This window comes from Xenia sp. Carnegie-2017, unplaced genomic scaffold, assembly GCF_021976095.1.
Source record: "Xenia sp. Carnegie-2017 unplaced genomic scaffold, XeniaSp_v1 HiC_scaffold_23, whole genome shotgun sequence".
NCBI classification, from domain to species: Eukaryota; Metazoa; Cnidaria; class Anthozoa; order Malacalcyonacea; family Xeniidae; genus Xenia; species Xenia sp. Carnegie-2017.
Window position 1 is genome coordinate 18,277,419 of NW_025813486.1, and position 14,344 is coordinate 18,291,762.

The window sequence follows — 14,344 nt, forward strand, 5'->3', positions numbered from 1 at the left end:
TTTTCAATTGCTTTTATCCATGTTTCTTTTATGCGCGTGTTGATTCATAAGAAATAAAAATTTTTTGTGTTTGGAGAAAAGGTTTCGTTACTTCATCATAGCATGCAAAAATACCAATCAAAAATAAACGCTCAAATGCAGTTTACCAAGCATCTTGGAAAAATAAAGCAAGTTTTTTTAAATCCGAACATATAGCTTAAATTTAATTTCATATTTATAAAGCCTGACCCCTATTCAAACCCATACCCTAACGGTGCACTTAGCCCTAACACATCTTTCATCATTAAACTTTAAAATTTACTTTGTTAAGCATCTTTTGTTTTACCTCTCGTTGAAGTAGCTTTGAACACCATTTTGTTACTAGTTTTGTTGCTAATTTGCATTTTCCCAACATTTACAGCCATGTGCCCTTTATAGACAAGAAAAATGGCTACTGACATAACCGTAATAAAGTTCAATATTTTGATTTTTTAGGAAAAGTTTGTTTGAAAATGCTCTTTTGGATTAGATTTTCAATATATGGTGTTTATCTTCAGTCATCTTTATTAAAGGCAATGTACAACTCAAGCTCGTATTGCGTCACTGCCTCAAACTATATTTTGAGAAACATCAGCGCCTCAGAGATTAACAAATGTCTGGAGAAGTGTCTACAAGACTGCTCATGTTTATCATTTCAAATTTGTGATTCTACCTGCCAACTTCTTTCCACTACGATAACAGACGAACTAAGTAACAAAGATGAGAAACGACAATGTCAGCATTTCACAATGAACATAGCAAACCAACATGAGGTATTTCAGAAACACTAATGTCGTGCAAATTTTTATTGTATGAATTGTCCGAAACTTTAAAGCTTACAAGCCAGATTATGCTTAATTTTATGTGTCTTTTAATCTTTTGATTTCAAAGCACGTAACTCTAAGAATGATAAGAGAAAGTTAGACTCATATTTCTGAGAAATACTAGTAAAAGGTGACGACTGGTGGGGTGGACTATATGTATAATATTGGTGATCCCCATTTTGCAAACGTCACTTCCCGTGAAATTGGCGCGCTTTAATTGGGTCAGAAACATTTTTGCCTTTGTCTATTACTTTTCGTCTGCCTCTGATAGAAAAGTTCAGTGTGATATTTTTTCGTAAAGACTTTCTGTTCGAATAATAAGGGCTTAATAATCAGAGCCGACTGCTAATTGAGCTGTTGTGTTTAAGTTTCATTCTGCTTAAATCAATTATGATTAAATGTAACACTCACATAGATTTATAATATTTTCAATGCTGTTGCCGTTCTTCAATGAGATAATCTCATTTTTAAGGCATTTAAAGATCATTTCCAACTTAACGCGTATAAGAATATAAAAATCATAGATAAAATACCAAATAACGTTGACAGATCAAAAAGAGAATTAAAAAAATAGCTGGAAGCCAAGTTTGATGTGTCATTTGGTAATAATTAAATCACCCCACAAACATATAACATCAGTTATGCAGCTATCTCTATTACGTAGCTATATGAATAATTAGAGGGTGAATACTCTCAACCTTGAATTCATATTATGCCATACAATGATCCTTTTAAATCAATTGTTTTATTATGGGACAAGTACTTAAATGCATGAGCACAAACATCCCATCCCAACACCCATAAGATCGTGCTGCATAGCTAAACCATAGTTCAAGTAAAAAGTTCGATAGTAGTTTTTTTTCTAATACAAATAATTCTAAAATAAAAAGAAAACAATTATTATTGTTCTATCCTGTTTAATAAAAAACAACTTTAAGTTTTTTGTGTTACTAAAATTGATTTTTTTTATTTTAAAAGTGTCGATCAAACTACTATCAACAAAGCTGCTTTGTTGTAATAGATTGCAATCTTACTTCAACTTACTGCTATAACGATGGAAAATGTCGTAAATCAAAGTCACCCCTAAGTAAGACACGTGCTTCATGTGAGTGTAAAGAGGGATTTGTTGGTGAACGTTGTGAAAAGAAAGCAAAGTCTTGTCAAAGTTATCGTGATCTTTCTGATGGCTGGTACAAAATATTTACAAATGATGACAACCAAGTAAAAGTTTACTGTCAGTTTGGACCAGTCAACATTTGGACATTGGTTATGTCTTATAGTTTAAAATTCAACGAACACTACAAAAATAAGGCATATTATAACAACTCTCCTCGAAATGAAATGAATGAAACATGGGAAGATCACAGACTTTCTTTTAATGCAATGAAAAGTATAGAAGAAGATGGAAACACACTATGGCGCATCACGTGTTCATATGGTGAAAAAGGCTGGAATGAAACAGATATTGTTATTGCAACCCATGAAAATGCACCAGTTTTTAAAAAATTCGATACACCTCCAGTTTGTTTAAATGTCAGTTTTATTAATATCAGAGGGCATAAGTGTAAAGATTGCGTAATTCCTTTTTGGCAAAATGACGAACATATTTTTCACACAGATAATACCCATAGTTCATCTCAATGCAATCTGAAGGATTTTGAATCATCTGTATGTAATGGTCAAGCTAAAGGAGGAGAAGATAATTTTGGATATTATAATTGTTATGACAAAAAACATCGTTGTGCATCATCAGATAATGCCACAACACAATTATGGTTTGGTTAACGAATGAAATTCAATTGATAAGTACAAATGATGACTTTTTAGTTCAAGAAATTACAAAAAAAAGAAACCGACCGTTGTTAACGTATAAACTTTAAGCAATTGCCGCTACTTAGTAGGAAGTCTTCATTATAAATAATTACTTATTCATATTTTATAGGAAGAAAGACGTTTAATTATTGCTTGTGTAAGTTTAATTTAGACATATATATTTATTCGTAAATGGTAGGGATGGAAAAATTGCTGAACCTGCTAATAAAAATATAAAGTTGAATATTTCGCCTCTGAACAAATACTATAATTTTATCAGAGCATTTTGAAGCAAATTCTCTTTAATTTGCAAGTTTTTTCGTATACACGTGCATATAAGCTGTTACAACCCAAAGTTTAGGACATAAAAATGGAGATATTTAGAAAAATTTTACATCCAAAGTACATTGTTTAATTAAATAATGTAGTTTATTTAATACAATGAAGTTATAAAAATCAGTAGCGAAGCCAATCCGACCTTTTATACCACCCCAAAACAAACTTTCAGCAAATTAATTCCATTTTTTGTTCTTACATTGATTGAACAGTAAAGGTTTTGCAATATACGAGTAAAAGACAGTCTTGTTTTTGCTACTGATAACGATGCAGGTGGCGTGATTAGGCAATCAAGAATAAAATAATCTTATTTAATTGTTTCCTAAAAAATTGCCGCTCATTGAGTATTGCGAAAGTTGATCTTTGTGCCTTTGTGATACAACTAAAATCAAAATATCGATGATATTTCTTGCTTTCGTATAGGAATTTAAAAATATATATTGCATCATGCAATATTTTGTAGCGTTCGTCTCTTTGTTTTCTGTGCGAAGGACAGAGTTAACAGATTAATTATAATCTCCAAAATAAAAAAGGACCATTATTAACTCGGTTTAGAAGTAACTGGAGCTTGAGCCTTGAGGCCGTGTTTTAAATTAATATAATATTGGATACGTGATTTTGAATGCCCTTGTTTAACATGAACGTAAACGATATAATTTGATCCAGTTGAGTAGTAATGATGTATTAATAAATACCATTTATGATGCTTAAAACACGGTGCAGTCCTGTAACTAGTCGATAAATAACCAGTAAATAGTCGAAACAAGGTGCTATCCAGTAACTGCTATAGTGGCGAGAAACTCTCGTCCATACGTAGTCTTAAAGAGAATTGACTCGTCTCCAATCCCTGTGGGCTTGGTAGATCAGGTAGAGAGGCGGACTAATACCCGATTGTGCATGTTCAAATCTCGTCCAAGTCACATGCTTTTCATGTGCATATAAAAACCGTGTTAGGATTTACATTATGTATAATGCTCAATAAAACGACAGAAAAACTTTGTCCTGTATGCACCGAATGATGTAGAGACATGAATGACATAATCGAAAATCCTTAGGGACCTAGTTATATTAACCTGGGTGAATTGAAATGCAACGTTTTCGGTGGAGCGTAAAGGTTCCACCGGCTCCACCGGCTCCAGGACTCCCCTTCTCTATACTGCTGACGGGCGGACTTAACGCAAAACTATACGTCAAAATCAATTGATCGAGACGTGTTAACAACTTTAATTCGTCTGTCAAGACGAATTAGACACCATAGTAGTCTGGACGGTTAATTCACCTCGTGTCTGTCTTTGTCCTTCCGACGATCTAAGAGACCTAAAAACGGCCAATAATATACTTATAACTAGCGTCACTAAGGACTGAATACCTTCATTACACGCTAACTGTCAAGAACTACGGCAAGAAAACTTTTGTCTCTGATATAAAAAAGCAACAGCGGTACGTTTATGTTTTTATCACTTTCGGCTCTTGCTTAGATACAAATAGAAATACATATTTATAGCTTAACTATTTGTTGATTAAATAATAAAAACAGAAAATGTCCCTCTGGCTGACTTTGTGTCGAACAATATGTTAATTGTTCACTTGCTTTTGTATATAGCTTCGAGGCACAAGTTAAATGCTGCTCTTTCAAACTTTAAATATACGTACAAGTATAATTTCTCATCTCTTATTGCGATATATATATCTTGTTAAAGATAGTTTGTTTTTTTTTGAATTCTACAAGATAGAGAAGCATAAAACTTTCTTTGAATATTACAAGTAAATAGTAATGCTGCTTTAGAAAAAAACGTTTCATAGCTTGTGAAAATGTATACATTCAAATTTTTCTGCTTGAAATTGAAAATTTCCTTTCTAAGACACAGTTAATCTCCACTCTGTTAAAGTTTTGATTAAGCCTGGAGTTTTAACAGCGATATTTGGTACTTAGACCAACTGTATGTATACTCATTTGTCGCTTCATGTTTTATTGTAACGATTTAATGAAACGTAAGCATTTCTTTTGACTTTTGACTGTATTCAAAGTTCGTAAAAATGACACAAACTGAATTTTGGTAATAACACGTTCCATTCAATTGATCGAGAAAAATATCTTGACCTGTTTCTTTATTAAACATAAAAGTCCTCTAGCTAACATGCTGCATGTTTGATTTAATTCTTTCAAATATATTTCCCTAATTTCCATAATGGGTTAGATGATGAGCGTTAATAGGTAACCGACTGCACGCACAGTTTTTCCTCATCATAAAGGAAACCTGTCTTCAGAAAATTTTCAAACTGCTCTGATGTTCCATTGTGAAGCAAGAAACAATTATAAACGAAATATTAAAGTGAATTAGGTAAGTTACATAAACTTTGCTCAAACTACTATTAAAATGGCCCTGATGTAATTAATCAATGTTATTCTTTTATTTATTTATGTTTTCATTGTATTGCATAAGTATTGTCGATATTGTTATGTTATACGTTATTGTATGACAATGTAAAAGATCTTACAATTGTTGCATTGATGATTCAAATTTTTTTGATGTTGTATTGTACGGATGTTTACCTCATTTAAAAGTTAACGTCGAATGATATAGTAGTTGGTGGTCTTTGTGACTTTAAAAGAGGAGAAAAAGATTCAAGGCTTGCTCGATCAGATAATATTTTGTGCAGCTTGGTTAATGTTTGTTTTCTATAAGTTCTTTTGAAGAAAATTTTGCTGTATAAGTAAATATGGGCTTTAGTGAAATTTCGTATGAAAAATTTCCTTTTCTATTGAGCATGTTGTTTAAAGTCTCAAGCCCATATTTAATCGTTGTTATGCGTTTCTAGTATTTTGTTTGAGGCCATCTTGACCATGACCATTAAGATTATGACCATCATGACCATGACTATAAAGACCATGAATATCATGACCATTACCATTATGACCATGACCATCATGACCATGACAATCATGACCATGACCATCATGACCATGACAATCATGACCATGACAATCATGATCAGAACTATCATGACCACGACCATCATGACCATGACTACCATGACCATGACTATCATGACCGTGACTATCATGACCATGACTATCAAGACCATAACTATCAAGACCATGACTATCATGACCATGACAATCATGACCATGACAATATGACCGTGACAATCATGACCATGACTATCATGACCATGACTATCATGACCCTGACTATCATGACCATGACTATCATGACCATGACAATCATGACCATGACAATATGACCGTGACAATCATGACCATGACCATCATGACCATGAATATCATGACCCTGACTATCATGACCATGACTATCATGACCATGACCACCATGACCTTGACCATCATGACAATGACTATCATGACCATGACTATCATGACCATGACTATCAAAACCATGACTATCATGACCATGACAATCATGACCATGACCATCATGACCGTGACATTCATGACCATGACCATCAAGACCATGACTATCACTACCATGACTATTATGACCATTACCATCATGACCATGACCACCATGACCATGACTATCATGACCATGACTATCATTAATAAATGTTTGCCTCATTATGCTTGAATCAAATTTTATAAATGCACAAAATATTTTATACAGTTGATTGAAATATGGTTAAGTTTAACAATATGTTTTTCATTAAGATGTGTATACTATCTTTCAGTGGCTAATAAATTACGTCTGAAATGCAGCGACTTGATATTTTTGTATTTTCCCATAAATGGCAGCAAACTAAAGTTTCCAATTAACTTTTATTGCTAAACGAACTGCAAGTTTTAAAATATAAGCATATAGTTGAAAACATGATGAGTTCAAAGAAATAAACATGTTGCTACAAAACAAAGAAAATGGCGAGGATTAATTTATCACGTGTAAACTACGTGCAATCAATGTGCAAATATAGTTTATTTTGTTTGTTGTACCCATGCATTTAACTTTACATTTTAGACTTATAAAGGTGCGTTGCTTAGTGTATTACAAGACTCTGTAAAGGTCACGTGGCTTTTAAGTACTTTATACTGCACCTGTAAACTTAAGCAATACACATAAATTGCTGATTGATTGAGCGCAGGTGTTAATGCATTTATATTGTTTTCAAGATTACTAACAAGGATTAATATTATGTAAAAAGAGACAAGCCTTTAAACGCTGAACATTGCATAAGTGATCAGCATTATATATATATATATACAAAGTGTATAACAATGTGCCCTCCGACAAAAAAGAGTATAAAGGAGTAGCATTTTTAACTAACCATTATTTTCTACCTAAGACGGGTAATTGTATTCGTAAAATTGTAAGAGCTTCTGTCCGTCACAATTCTTGACTTGAAACCATTCTCTTGAAATTTATCATACAATGTTGCTCGTCTACGTCGGCTGGTGCCAATAATAACACTGATAAAATATTCTTTTGTATCATACCTCCAACATGGCTGAATTGCAAGTCAAGAATAGCTTGTGCCTGTTACAGTGATATCTAAAAATATCATAAATAAATATGAAAATATATACTTAGAAGCAACACGCTTTAATTCCCGACTTATTACAACATGCACGTGTATATACAAATATATTCGTGAAGAAAGACGTTTATGTTTTAGCGTATTTTTTACAGTCATGGGGTTTTCGCTTGCAGTTCATTTATAGTTCTCTTTATAATGTTAAGTTTTCTGTTTTCAATTAATGCAATGCAGTGACAACATGTTTTTACGATATATCTACGGTACTTTTCACAAAATATACACCAACAGTCGAACTTTTTACGTTTCAGAGGACAAATAACTTGTTTCTTATTCGCCTTTGGTGAAAATGACAGCACTAATTTTTATTAAGTATGTGTGATGACGACAACGAGTGTGTGAGTCTTTAAGTAACACCTGCATGAATTGTTTTATTACTTTCTTTGAATTTTTCTAAAAATGGAAACTGATTGATGCTTTGCATATCTACGTGTTATGCTTTAGGGAGTTATATGAAGGCGAAGTCATAGCTATACCAGCACGTTAGACTGTTGTCTCTAAATGTGTAAAACACTTTTGTTAACTCTAATAATGATTGTTTTTCAATATTTACGCTATTTCATGATGTCAAATAATGGAACTTAAATAGACATAAAATATAGGCCAAGCGTTTTTATATATAATCGTCTTCTTATTCATTGTTCTTCCTCTTTGTTTTTGATAAACATATAAAGCTAAAACTTAGACGTTTTTAAAACTATTCTGTTTCTTTAAACACAGTTGTTATCTAATTTTATGGCTTCAAAAATAAACCTAACTACTTAATGAAAAAATTACATGCATATATATAAAGGAGTAATTATAAAATTGACGGTGACATGGAAGGCGATATTGAGTCCAAGCCAAGTATATGAAAGTACATGAAAATATTAAGTTGGCCAAATTTTATGCGAGTATAGTAATTTTCAAAACACATTAATCTTGTTTTTCTTCACTTAAGTAACCATAATATAATAATTGAATTTCTCCACTCCTCCAATTCATTTGTAAACGCTTTTACACTTTTGAATATTTGAATATGTAGTAAGATTATACTTTTGGTTTTTTAGTATGGTGGGAGGATATTATCATATATTAGTTGTCTTAATTGCTTCATATAAGATCACGTAGTTTCGACTTTGTGTGTATGGTTTTATGTTGTTTGAATGAAGCCAAAAAAAAGACTAGAGATCCAAGGATAGTGCAAAGCTTCTTAAAAAAATGTTCCTAATCATGTCAAATAAAATTAGTGTCAAGAAAGCTTAATTTCCAAGTTTTTGACTGAAAACTTGAAATAAGTGTCGTTCAAGCCTTTAACTTCTGTGATACCGGTCACAAGCACTAGACTTGTAGCGTACGGCTATCTGCTTTGAGAAGTTTTATCTCGTTCATATTGAGAAGGAGTAAAAGTTTTTCCATGCTATACTATTCTTTTGCTAAATTTGATTGCTTTGGACTAAAAAGATCAATTACGGTGTTACGCAAATCATTACGTACATTGAGTTCGGTGAATTTAATATTTTCATATGGTTTCGGTCATAGCAGGTGCATTTTAATTGATTTTCTAGCTAAGTGTGCTTTTTTCGGTACAAAAACTGTTATGTACAAAAAAGTCAAACAAAAAGTTTTTAATGTACAAAAAAGTCAAACAAAGTTTTAGTGGACAAAATGGACATAAACACATTAGATAAGTTAAATTATGTTAAAGGGAGCCAATGGCGTAACCAGAATGCAAGTTTTACACCTGCTAGATGTACAGTTTCACTGACAAAGTTGCATAGCAGCATTAAATTTTCCAGGTTAACTTTTGCTAAAGCTATATATCAAACGTCATATTCAATCTAACCCTGACATGAAAACCATTAAAAAGATGGCCGCAATACTGTTTCATGCAAGAAATAGAACATCTGTGTAAATAGTAAAAAAAAACAGAATGTTAAATTAATGACGATAAACAAATATGTTAATTGCCGAAACGCTTAATATAATGGTCTGTCGACACTTTTTCTCATATAATTCGCAAGAGAAAGAGAGCACATAGTTTCAAAACGCCTTAAAGTGAAAGTGGTAGGATCATATAATTTTTCTTTGCATATTTTTTGAACTGTAACTGTGATTTAACGCCATGTTTTTTAATTGCTTTTTATCCGTGTTTATTTTTATGCGCGTGTTGATTCATATTAGAAATAAAAAATTCCTTTTGTGTTTGGAGAAAAGGTTTCGTTACTTCATCATAGCATGCAAGAGATACCAATCAAAAAATAAACGCTCAAATGCAGTTTACCAAGCATCTTGGAAAAATGAAGCAAGTTTTTTTAAATCCAAACATATAGCTTAAATTTAATTTCATATTTATATAGCCTGACCCCTATTCAAACTCATACCCTAACGGTACACTTAGCCCTAACACATCTTCCATCATTAAACTTTAAAATTTACTTCTGTTAAATATCTTTTTGTTTCTCTCGTTGAAGTAGCTTTGAACACCATTTTGTTACTAGTTTTGTTGCTAATTTGTATTTTCCCAACATTTACAGCCATGTGCCCTTTATAGACAAGAAAAAATGGCTACTGACATAACAGTTCAATATTTTTGATTTTTTTAGGAAAAGTTCGTTTGAAAATGTTGTTTTGGATTAGATTTTTCAATATATGGTGTTTATCTTCAGTCATCTTTATTAAAGGCAATGTACAACTTCAAGCTCGTATTGCGTCACTGCCCTCAAACTATATTTTGAGAAACATCAGCACCTCAGAGATTAGCAAATGTCTGGAGAAGTGTCTCCAAGACTGCTCATGTTTATCATTTCAAATTTGTAACTCTACCTGCCAACTTCTTTCCACTACGATAACAAACGAACTAAGTAACAAAGATGAGAAACGACAATGTCAACATTTCACAATGAACATAACAAACCAACATGAGGTATATCAGAAACACTAATGTCGTGCAAATTCTTATTGTATGAATTGTCCAAAACTTTAAAGCTTACAAGCCAGATTATACTTAACTTTATGTGTCTGATAATCTTTTGATTTCAAAGCACGTCACTCTAAGAATGATAAGAGAAAATTTGTCTCATATTTCTGAGAAATACTAGTAAAAGGTGAAGACTGGTGGGGTGGACTATATGTATAATATTGGTTATTCCTATTTTTGCAAACGTCACTTCCCGTGAAATTGGCGCTTTAATTGGCTCAGAAACATTTTCGCCTTCGTCTATTACTTTCGTCTGTCTCTGATGAAAAGTTCTGTGTGATGATATTTGTTCGTAAAGACTTTCTGCTCGAATAATAAGGGCTTAATAATCAGAGCCGACTGCTAATTGAGCTATAAGATCGTACTGGAAAGCTAATCCATAGTTCAAATAAAAAGTTCCATACTTTTTTACTTTCTAATACAAATAACTATAAAATAAAAGAAAACAATTATTATTGTTCTATCCTGTTTAATAAAAACAACTTTAAGTTTTTGTGTTACTAAAATTGATTTTTTATTTTTAAAGTGTCGATCAAACTATTATCAACAAAGATGCTTTGTTGTAATAAATTGCTGTCTTACTTCAACTTACTGCTATAACGATGGAAAATGTCAAATCAAAGTCACCCTAAGTAAGACACGTGCTTCATGCGAGTGTAAAGAGGGATTTATTGGTAAACGTTGTGAAAAGAAAGCAAAGTCTTGTCAAAGTTATCGTGATGTTCCTGATGGCTGGTACAAAGTATTTACAAATGATAGCAACCAAGTGAATGTTTACTGTCAGTTTGGACCAGTCAACATTTGGACATTGGTTATGTCTTATAGTTTAAAATTCAACGAACACTACAAAAATAATGCATATTATAAAAACTCTCCTCGAAATGAAATGAATGAAACATGGGAAGATCACAGACTTTCTTTTAATGCAATGAAAAGTATAAAAGAAGATGGAAACACGCTATGGCGCATCACGTGTTCATATGGTGACGAAGGCTGGAATAAAACAGATATAGTTATTGCAACCCATGAAAATGCATCAGTTTTTAAAAAAATCGTTGAACCTCCTGAGTGTTTAAATGTCATTTCTATTCATATCAGAAGGTATAAGTGTAATGATTGCCAAATTCCTTTTTGGCAAGATGACAATCAAATTTCACACAGATAATACCCATAGTTTATCTCAATGCAATCTGAAGGGTTTAAATCATCTATCTGTCAAGCTGCTAAAGGAGAAGATAATTTTGGATATTATAATTGTTATGACAAAAAACATCGTTGTTCATCATCAGATAATGCCACAACACAATTATGGTTTGGTCAACGAATGAAATTCAATTGATAAGTACAAATGATGACTTTTTAGTTCAAGAAATTACAAAAAAAAGAAACCGAGCGTTGTTGACGTATAAACTTTAAGCAATTGCCGCTACTTAGTAGGAAGTCTTCATTATAAATAATTACTTAATCATATTTTATAGGAAGAAAGACGTTTAATTATTGCTTGTGTAAGTTTAATTTAGACATATATTTATTCGTAAATGGTAGGGATGGAAAAATTGCTGAACCAAGCTAATTAAAATATAAAGTTGAATATTTCGCCTCTGAACAAATACTATAATTTTATCAGAGCATTTTGAAGCAAATTCTCTTTAATTTGAAAGTTTTTTCGTATACACGTGCATATAAGCTGTTACAACCCAAAGTTTAGGACATAAAAATGGAGATATTTAAAAAATTTTATATCCAAAGTACATTGTTTAATTAAATAATGTAGTTTATTTAATACAATGAAGTTATAAAATCAGTAGCGAAGCCAATCGACTTTTATACCACCCCAAAACAAACTTTCAGCAAATTAATTCCATTTTTTGTTCTTACATTGATTGAACACTAAAGGTTTTGCAATATACGAGTGAAAGACAGTCTTGTTTTTGTTACTGATAACGATGCAGATGGCGTGATTAGGCAATCAAGAATAAAATAATCTTATTTAATTGTTTCCCTAAAAAATTGCAGTTCATTGAGTATTGCGAAAGTTGATCTTTGTGCCTTTGTGATAACTAAAATCAAAATATCGATGATATTTCTTGCTTTCGCATAGGAATTTAAAAATATATATTGCATTATGCAATATGTTGTGCGTACGTCGCTTTGTCTTCTGTGCGAAGGACAGAGTTAACAGATTAATTATAATCTCCAAAATAAAAAAGGACCATTATTAACTCGGTTTAGAAGTAACTGGAGCTTGAGCCTTGAGGCCGTGTTTTAAATTAATATAATATTGGATACGTTATTTTGAATGCCCTTGTTTAACATGAACGTAAACGATATAATTTGATCCAGTTGAGTAGTAATGATGTATTAATAAATACCATTTATAATGCTTAAAACACGGTGCAGTCCTGTAACTAGTCGATAAATAACCAGTAAATAGTCGAACAAGGTGCTATCCAGTAACTGCTATAGTGGCGAGAAACTCTCGTCCATACGTAGTCTTAAAGAGAATTGACTCGTCTCCCCATCCCTGTGGGCTTGGTAGATCAGGTAGAACGGCGGACTAGTACCCGATTGTGCATGTTCAAATCTCGTCCAAGTCACATGCTCTTCATGTGCATATAAAAACCGTGTTAGGATTTATATTATGTATAATGCTCAATAAAACGACAGAAAAACTTTGTCCTGTATGCACCGAATGATGTAGAGACATGAATAACATTACTGAAAATCCTTAGGGACCTAGTTATATTAACCTGGGTGAAATGAAATGCAACGTTTTCGGTGGAGCGTAAAGGTTCAAACGGCTCCACCGGCTCCAGACCTCCCTTCTCTATACTACTGACGGGCGGAATTAACGCAAAACTATACGTCAAAATCAATTGATCGAGACGTGTTAACAACTTTAATTCGTCTGTCAAGACGAATTAGACACCATAGTAGTCTGGACGGTTAATTCGCCTCGTGTCTGTCTTTGTCCTTCCGACGATCTAAGAGACATAAAAACGGCCAATACTATACTTATAACTAGCGTCACTAAGGACTGCATACCTTCACCGCATGCTCAATGTCAAGAACTACGGCAAGAAAACTTTTGTTTCTGATAATGAACAAGCAACAGCGATACGTTTATGTTTTTATCAATTTCGGCTCTTGCTAGATACAAATAGAAATACATATTTATAAGCTTAACTATTTGTTGATTAAATAATAAAACAAAATGTCCCTCTGGCTGACTTTGTGTCGCAAACAATATGTTAATTGTTCACTTGCTTTTGTATATAGCTTCGAGGCAACAAGTTAAATGCTGCTCTTTCAAACTTTAAATATACGTATAAGTATAATTTCTCATCTCTTATTGCGATATACATATCTTGTTAAAGATAGTTATTTTTTGAATTCTACAAGATAGAGAAGCATAAAACTTTCTTTGAATATTACAAGTAAATAGTAATGCTGCTTTAGAAAAAACGTTTCATAGCTTGAGAAAGTGTATACATTCAAATTTTCTGCTTGAAATTGAAAATTTCTACGACAGCACTTCCACTCTGTTAAAGTTTTGATTAAGCCTGGAGTTTTTAACAGCGATATTTGGTACTTAGACCAACTGTATGTATACTCGTTTGTATTTTCATGTTTTACTGCAACGATTTAATGCAACGTATCTTTTGACTTTTGACTGACTCATGAAAAAATGCTTATCACATGCAAAATGTTACTTAGTAATAATAGTCGGGTGCCTTTGATGAGCTACCATGAATCAGGCAATCTATCCAGCAAATGAGGTGCTATGTATTGGAGGAAAACGATTTTTTATCAATCATACTCTTTAGCAGTGATGGAAAAGTGGTGCTAT

The 14,344-nt window shown here is 32.5% G+C and overlaps 1 protein-coding gene and 1 long non-coding RNA gene across 2 annotated transcripts; both read left to right on the forward strand.

Moving 5' to 3' along the window:
* The first annotated feature begins 554 nt into the window (after window positions 1–554).
* LOC124449287 lies at window positions 555–2,898 on the forward strand. Its single transcript, XM_047000222.1, has 2 exons — window positions 555–791; window positions 1,821–2,898. The coding sequence occupies exons 1-2, from the start codon at window positions 555–557 to the stop codon at window positions 2,625–2,627; spliced, it is 1,044 nt and encodes a 347-aa protein (XP_046856178.1). The 3' UTR covers window positions 2,628–2,898.
* Window positions 2,899–9,493: 6,595 nt separating this feature from the next.
* Window positions 9,494–11,089, forward strand: LOC124448699. The gene is made up of 3 exons (XR_006949216.1): window positions 9,494–9,581; window positions 10,121–10,440; window positions 11,021–11,089. It is a non-coding gene; the product is annotated as an uncharacterized LOC124448699 (long non-coding RNA).
* Window positions 11,090–14,344: the final 3,255 nt, after the last annotated feature.

Excerpts from the sequence above, each read along its gene's own strand:
- LOC124449287 (XM_047000222.1), top strand. The coding sequence starts at position 555 with ATGTACAACTCAAGCTCGTATTGCGTCACTGCCTCAAACTATATTTTG. Across the intron at positions 792-1,820 it reads ACATAGCAAACCAACATGAG|TGTCGATCAAACTACTATCA; the intron begins GTATTTCAGAAA and ends TTATTTTAAAAG.